This window comes from Apaloderma vittatum, unplaced genomic scaffold (assembly GCF_000703405.1).
Source record: "Apaloderma vittatum isolate BGI_N311 unplaced genomic scaffold, ASM70340v1 scaffold36527, whole genome shotgun sequence".
Taxonomy (NCBI): Eukaryota; Metazoa; Chordata; class Aves; order Trogoniformes; family Trogonidae; genus Apaloderma; species Apaloderma vittatum.
Window position 1 is genome coordinate 3,516 of NW_009728528.1, and position 8,117 is coordinate 11,632.

The 8,117-nt window shown below is 38.3% G+C and overlaps 1 protein-coding gene across 1 annotated transcript; it reads right to left on the reverse strand.

Moving 5' to 3' along the window:
- Positions 1-357: 357 nt before the first annotated feature.
- RWDD1 (RWD domain containing 1) lies at positions 358-7,884 on the reverse strand. Its single transcript, XM_009874097.1, has 6 exons — positions 7,821-7,884; positions 6,518-6,648; positions 5,346-5,489; positions 4,257-4,389; positions 2,407-2,469; positions 358-688 (listed from the first exon to the last, which is right to left on the reverse strand). Exons 3-6 carry the CDS (start codon positions 5,469-5,471, stop codon positions 576-578), a joined length of 435 nt encoding a protein of 144 aa, XP_009872399.1. The 5' UTR covers positions 5,472-5,489; positions 6,518-6,648; positions 7,821-7,884; the 3' UTR covers positions 358-575.
- Between the last annotated feature and the right edge of the window lie 233 nt (positions 7,885-8,117).

Sequence of the window (8,117 nt, forward strand, 5' to 3'; positions counted from 1 at the left end):
ACAGAAATGCTTTCCATTAAACGTCAATAAGGCGATGCCTTATTAAAAGGTGACTAGTGCTGCCTATGTACAGCTGATAGGTTGGGGCACCAGAACTGGACTTGAAGTGTTACAATATTCCAAAGAAGGAAAATAAAATAAACTGCATAGTATGTGATCCCTTTTATTCACCAAAGCTGCCCATATATATCCCAGGGGGAAGACAGCAGAACAGCTGCTCAGCCTTCAGATGCAGGTGTGCTTAGCTTCCATCTTGCACATTGCCACATTTCTTCAAAAGGACAACTACAGAAGCGGGAAGGAAAAAAGAAGAGAAAAAACAGAACAGCATTTTCAGGCAGACCAATATTCCTCAAATTTTTCATTGGAAACATTAAAGTAAATTTATTTATGATGAAAGTCATCAGAAGACTATTCTCCTGGATTTAAAATATTTTGGCTTTTTTCTTTGGGGGAAAAAAAAAAAAAAAAGAGAGAACCAATACACATTACTAAAACCACAGATGCTGTGGCTTTCCTGTCTGGTCCTCTCTCCTTACATATGTCCATACTGATGACAGAGACAGTTCCAAAGTCTAATCACTATCTAAATTAACAGGGTTGTAGTCAGGGTCATCCTCTTCATCCTCCAACTCTAAATCATCCATTTCTTGAAATAAAGATTCATCAACCTCCACACTGTTTCCAGCTGCAAAGAACAGATAAAGAATTTATTTTCATACAAGTAGGAGAATGGTACTCGAACAACAAAACGTGTAACACTTTTTCATACTTATTCTTCAGCATAGTTAGCTGTTAACTTACTTGGCTTTTTATGTATCAAACAGCTACTAATAAGGAAACACCACATTTTCTCTTTTTACAGCTGAAGTGAAGCTTTTTTTTTTTTTCTCATACCAAAACCCAGTCAAGAGAAATATCACACAGGATCTCAGAATCCACTGGGAGAATTACATTAATATATAGCAGCAAAGATTCTTTCTCCCAGGTACTGTCAAAGTAGGAGGTCAGGACCTCACAGCTGGAATACTTGCAACTATCATAACCACAGAAACACATACAGTTTATTAAAAAAAATCCTCCCATATCATGTATATGCCTACATATATGTATTTGCTTTTGGATTTAAATTTTAAAAGCAAGATGAAGCTTTGCATGCTTTCACATCTTTTCCAAAAAGGAATTATGTCAATGCAAGGACAAAACTTGAGAACAAGTGCTATTTTATTTGTGTGTATCAACAGTGACATCTTCTGGCCTCTGGATAAGACTGTTCTTTCACTGGGTTTGAAAGAGTTGTTATAACCATTTCTATTTAAAAGACAACGTCATTATCCTGTTTAAGCTGTAACAATTAGTACTATTTATTGCACAGCACTGTCATATTAAACTGCAGTTAGTAACCCTGTTGCATTTACGGATAGAATGCAAACAGCAATAAGAACAGGAATTTTTAATCACTAATAGCAAGACAATTAAAAAAATATATTAATCCCAGATCATTTAGGCATGGAGTCCAAATACAGAGGGGTCTGTTTCTGCTTTGAGACAGCCAAATGTTTCATCATCATCTTCACTTTTGAAGGAAGACAATGTTAAATTATGCCTTCTAACTAAGAAACTAAACTCCTCCACTACCGACATTTCAAGTCTATACTCACCAATGTTTCATTCCCTTCTGCATGTGTATTTGGCAACACTAGCAGACAATGCAGCTACATTAATGAATTGTCTTAACCCAAAAATTAGTCTTCTAAACTAAGATACTAAAAGGCAGCACAGAAAATTTTAGATAGGTGACTGTGAGTAGATTTATTTATCTCCAACAGATTTTCCAAGCTTAACATCTTTTGGTACGGGCTTACAAAATTTTCAGCTGGCACCAGCTCAGATATTTTTTGAAAGATAACAGACAAATCAGCACAAAACCATGAAGACTTGGTTTGCACAGAGGCAAAAAAAGATTTAATTTCACCTGCAAGACCTTTACTATTGCTGTTGAGGTTCACAGAGAAGGAGCCAATCTGTGCTTGAAATTCAGGGTAAGAAGGCTGGCTATTAGAAAACAAGAAAAACCAGGGTTTGGTTCTGTTCTCTCTGGTTTGGTTTTTTGAATTGTTTTGCTTGGTTTTGGTTCCAGTCCAAACACTTGAACAGAAGCAACAGAAACAAGATCAACTGAAGCTCAAAACTGCAAATAAATATTCTTTAGCATCTTGAAAATGTTTTCTTTGTTTCTGAAAAGTTAAAACTGTTCAATCAGCAAAACAGTAGTACTTTAAGTGTTCTTCACTTAAAGCGATGGAGTTAAGATGTTAAGTCAGAAATATAATAGAGACTCCGCTTAGGGATTTTGACCTATTTTAAGCCACTGTTTTTCAGTTGTAGAAGCAAACAGAAATTTACCTTCCTCCAAGAACTGGATGTCAGAGGTGTCAAGGTTGTGATCCATTTCAAACAGCTGTTTACCTGAAAATAAAATAAAAAATAATATATAAGCAAGTAGAATTCTGAAATAACTATAAATCTAGGGCAGCAATAGGTAGCACAGGTATTTTAAGCTTTTCAAATTAATCAATTTGAGCAGTAGGGTTTGGGGTTTTTGTTGTTGTTGTTTTTTCCAACTGCTCATTTCTGTAAGTTCCCCATTTTGATTTTTTGACTATTCATCCAGGATTCTTCCAAGCAAACAGGCTTCCTCGTCCTACATGTGAGATGGGTCACTGTTTCTTATAATCACTTTAATGTTACTAAGGCCTTAATAATGGGAAATAGCAAAGTTTACACCATACATCCCCACAGCCTTTGCTAAGTCCTTATTTAGTCCTCATCCTGCATTCCACAAGAAATCCTCTGTGGGAAGTGGAAATTATCTGCCTCCTCCCATCTTTTTCAATATATCCTTCCCATTTGAAAAACAACTGGGATCTACACACAAATCATCAGGTCTCCCCCACACATATATCTGTGAAGGAAAAAATTACACAAAGCAAAGTGAAGCCTTTCTAACTGGGAGACAGGTGAAGAAAAGCTCAGGACTCTTTCCACATTGAACTACCCATCTTCAATCTACATTTGCATTGTTTATGCAAGCTTCTGTCAACAAGACTGGCTGGTGTTCATAATAAAACATTCAAGACACCTTTTACTTCTTCTGAGGTTACACTCATGATATCTAAGAATAAGCCTGGTTTTAGTTTTGAAAAGGGGAGCTTCTATAAACTACACTTATATAGAGGAAAACAGACATAGCATGGTAACAATAATTTCAAAAACAGGAAAACGGAAAGAAGCCCGATTTCTACTGTCTCATCTTTGCAGACTCCCAAATGCATTCCCTGCAGAGGGGAACCAAGCACGTCCCCTGCACTGCACAGCTTTTCATGAAACTTACTATCACTAAATTTTTTGTCCCTCTGTCAAATTTCATCAAAACTAACCAAAAAGTTTCAAAAGCCTTCAGAATGGAGAAGAGGTAACAGTGATACGGAACTATCACATTGGTCATGTCTTCTCAGGTAATCAGTTCAAAAGTAGACCCAAAATAATGGGAGAACCAGGCCAAAGCTGAGCCGTGAAGAGTGTGGAAGAGGACGCTCAAGACTGAATTCTTACTTAGAGGTTCTCACACGCAAAGTAACTTCACCCACATTTTGCCCGCTGGATTTGCCTGAGTTTGCTTTCTGCAGGACAAACTGTGATCTGTAAAACACAGAGCCCAAAACCGCTGCTATGACAAGCTCTTCTCAAAAACAGCCGAGCCATTCTCACTGGTTGTCACAAGCTCGTCATATGCAGCAGCCAGCCTCTGTGTTGCTTCAGTCCAGCAACTGCATCCCAAACTCCTGTGTGTACCTGAATCACCTGAAGGCACCGTATGATCCTGCGCAATAAAGGCCGAATCAGTAAACTGCCTGAGGTAGATTCTTTCCATTGCTAAACAAACCCCGGCTATTTCTGCCAGAACTACGTTTGTCAGCAGCAGCTCCAAGCACTACACTGTCTGGCACAAAAACTAAAGAAGCTTAAGCACACAGTTTGGGAACCTTCATGACTTCAGCAAAAATCCTGAATCTATTCACTTTGTATTTAGCCCAAAATCAGCACTCAGAAAGACTTCATGCAACATAGAGGACAATAACATAATATTGCATTGTTTATTTACTACCATCATCTTTTGCCGTAAAAATTAATTCTAGGCTTGTCATGATAGTCCGTAACATTGCAAAAACTTCAGGACCAGCTTTAAATCATACCGCTTAATTTATTTTTGCCTGCTTGTTCTTCTTCTTTCATTTTTTTCTTTTTAATTTCTAGTAGTTCTGCATCAAACTTGGCTTTCCAATTCAGGAAATTCTCAATGGTAACAGGAGTGCCATGAAAACGTTGCTGAAAGAACAGAAAACAAGGCTGCAAACACAACTTGCAAAGCTATGAGTAAAGATGAACATTCTCTTAATTATTTAAATTACAACATATCAGAAGCACTGCTTGCTGAGAAGTATTCTGGGAAATTAATCCTAACCCTGAAAGTATAAAAGGAACACATTCTTACCGGTTTTTGTCATGGGACTCTCCCTTTGGAGAGCTGTACTGAGGTGGAAGTTCTTATGGAAAAAACCTGTGTACTACTTTTGGATCTACAGTGTGATAGCTAGCAACAAACCACCCAAACTGGTCATCCATAAGTAGGCAGCACTACTTATCAACTTCTAAGTGCAATCTACAATGAAATATTTTCCATTAAAATACATTAACCCTTCTATCTTGTTGAGACAGAGAAAAGGATTCTTTTTTTTCCCCAGCTATTCTTCTTTCATTTCCAGAAATACTGAACCTTCCAGGTCCCATCACCCTCTAGTCATTTCTGAGGAAGAAAGTGAAGGCTCAGAAGTCGGCTTTATCACAGCACATTCCACTAATGGAAAAACTAGTCCACAGTACTAATGGCACATGCAGGCAGGACAAACCAGTCTTGAAGACAGGTCCCACTGCTTCCACTTCACCCACTCAGTCTACCCAGTAAGAGACATTTCCTCAGACTATGCAGCCTGTGTGCTGCATGCCATATTCTACCCTGCTTTGCTCCCCATCCCCTTTTGCCTCTTTAAGCAAAATAACTGGGTATTCAACTTCATCTGGGAAAAATCCTTGCCTTAGGAAGCGATGCTAAAAAGAATTGTGAACATGCGACACACCTCTAAAAAGACTGCTTTAGAAGAAGCAGGAGGAGGGAATGACTTAAGTGAACTCAATAATCTGCTAGTCCAAGAACTGGTCCTGCATCAGACCCATGTGTTTAGAAAAAGCTGGAAAACTTTAGTCAAAACCATTATTTTACATACTTTCTCCTCTTCTTCTGCTTCTCTTTCTTTCTGTTTCTTTTCCTCTTCTCTTCGTGTTTTTATTTGATCCACTATTTCATTTAACTTCTCCTGTACTGCTGAGACTAGAGTGAAGATCATTACCATTCCTAAATTTTCTTCTGCCTACAACACAAAGAAGACAATTTCAACCAGAAGAAACTAAAACCTTCAGCAGCTGAATGCACAAGTACATTCAGAAAGCAGTATGCTGTGCAAATACAGATAACCCAGTTGAGGCACGCTGCACCAGTCTCAAAAGCTCGCTACAAAATTCAAGTCAACCGGCCAATTAATCCAGTTAAAGTGACGTTCAGGCGGCTACGTAGAAAAACACTGACAATGAACACCCGTGTTCAGGTTATCAATGAATTAGAGACATCTAAAAACTTTTTCATTAACAAAAAACAAAGTAGAAATACAAATCCCAGGACTTGGGTATCATAAGGGATAACAGTCACTCATAACCTCTCCTCTTCTGAAATGGTTTATTCCTTAATCCCATTACATGCCCCTTTAAAACGGGACAGCTTTCCGGGAAAAAGAAAACACATCAGTTGATGGAAGGAAGGTTACATGGAGTAAAGTGAAGTGAAGTGAAGTGAAGTGAAGTGAAGTGAAGTGAAGTGAAAGAATGCCTACTGAATCTATTATGGCAATCTGAAGGCAGGAAGGACTTGTCAAAAATTCCTGATGCCAAAAGAAACGTTTCCTCTTCATTCCTTCACAATGCTCTCACTGATCCCAAAGGTTGAGGACATTCATGCCCTTTCCCTGCAAATAGTTGTTATTCAAAAAAATAAAGTATCAGTGGAGCATTTTTTAGTCTTTCCAAATAAAAGTGGCTTAATTCCAGAAATATTGTATACACAAACATATTCACCTTAAGCTAGAAGTACAGAAGAGAGGAAGCCCTAGAGCACTTCTGTTTCATTATTATACCTGTGCACACTGAGTTAGCCCCTTCATGTCATTAACATAATTTACCTCAATAATGTCATGTACCAAATTCGTACCCCAAAGTCAGTTCTGACAGTACGGAACATGTTTTGAATCAGTAGCACATACCTCGGGAAACAACTGATTTGAGAGCGAAATTCTAGCTAAAGTGTAAACTGATACCAAGCCAAACTGAGATATTCCGTTTTTCTTACCTGTTGTTCTAGTAGTTTTATTACGTCTGTGACATCATTATCGTCAAGATTCTCCTGTGAGACAACTTCATAAAGCGGAGTTTCATCAGGATATTTTTCTCTATAGGTAAATTTAAGGGTTGTTTGGACAGCTACAAGACACAAACCACATATGGTGATAACTTCATATGACTTTAATTGTATATTTCCCTATTGCATCAGCAGCCTGAAGATTTTAAAACCATAACACATTCTTGTCTTAAAGGAAGAGTCATCTTACATAGGCATTAAAGCTATATGAACAGACTTCACTATAATTCAAGAGTTCTGAGAAATTAAGATGATGAAGTTTACTCTTACATAAACTATTACAGACTATTAATGTCTGAAAGGTGTTTAGAAAGACTGGAAAACCTTCTGCAGTACAGTGGGTACTAGAGCAGTAATCTCTTTTCCCTCATATTCCACTTAAAGCTGGAGAAAATGAGGCAGTGTCCTAACAACAGATTTAGAGAGAATCTCAGCCTATTAATGCTTGAAATGCTGCATGCCTGGCTGGAGTATCGACCTCTGTGTGGAGTATCAGGGCTCCCCATAAAACTTACGACAAGGACACAACATCTGGTAAAATATAACGAGCAGAAAACCACTTAAGGAGAACACACTCAAGCTGAAGCTACCCAGAGCTAGGATCATGAGGAAACAAGGCAAAAGAGAATCACATTCCTTTCACACATCCTGCCAAAATATCAGTGAGAAAGCTTCCAAATAGAAGTGGCTTATTTCTTAGTTCTTCAAGACTCACAGTACCAGCAGCCCAGCAGTCTCTCCGGCATAGACACCTGCTCCTAGCACTACTTGTTCCTTTAAAACCGAAGGAGACAGCACCAGTTTCTTCCTTCTGACACAGTAACCCAGAACAGCAGTTCTCAAGCTTACTTGGAGCGAGCTTTGCTTACAACAAGCCTGCGTGATCATTGCTGCCCAAAAAAGCAGACAGGAAATTGGGACCCACAGCTCTTGAAAAGAATCATCTGGGAAGCCGGCTGTAAGCTCCTATGGGGGTGATTACAACTCATTCTTTTTGAATCTACTCTGCAAAGCATTTGAGCATCAGCATGTCAGAAAGTAACATCTGTTGTGAGCGCAACGTTTCTGCAAACTAAACACATATCACCACACTCCTTAAACTACATTTTCTGAGGAATACTTTCGGGATGAGGCTCCTAAGAGGACTTCAGTGGAGGTATACCTAGTTGCTGACAATAGAATTAGGCTTATAGAGAAACTGTTCCTATATATGTTTAAGACATGATCAACTTACTTTCATCATTTTCTCCTGCTTCAGATGTCACAGTGATTGTAAAAGTTGTTGGCTTTTCTGACAATACTGTTCAAAGAAAAAATGAGACATAGAGAGATTCCTTAAATCAGACAATTTCTTCTTTGCATGATTAGAAATTAACTTCTCAAGGACAAGTGCAGCAAGGAAGCTCTGCATAAGGTGTCAAGGGACTTTTTACTCTACAAATAAATACTTTTCAACTGACAGCTATTTTCCAAAGGATGTGATGTTTGGAGTGAATGAAAGCCTATAACATCAACACCACCAACAACTTTT

Coding starts and splice junctions, on each gene's coding strand:
- RWDD1 (XM_009874097.1), bottom strand. CDS start 5,471: ATGGTAATGATCTTCACTCTAGTCTCAGCAGTACAGGAGAAGTTAAAT. Junction 2,470..4,256: donor AGGCAAAAATAAATTAAGCG/GTATGATTTAAA, acceptor TTTTATTTTCAG/GTAAACAGCTGTTTGAAATG. Junction 689..2,406: donor CATCCAGTTCTTGGAGGAAG/GTAAATTTCTGT, acceptor TGTTCTTTGCAG/CTGGAAACAGTGTGGAGGTT.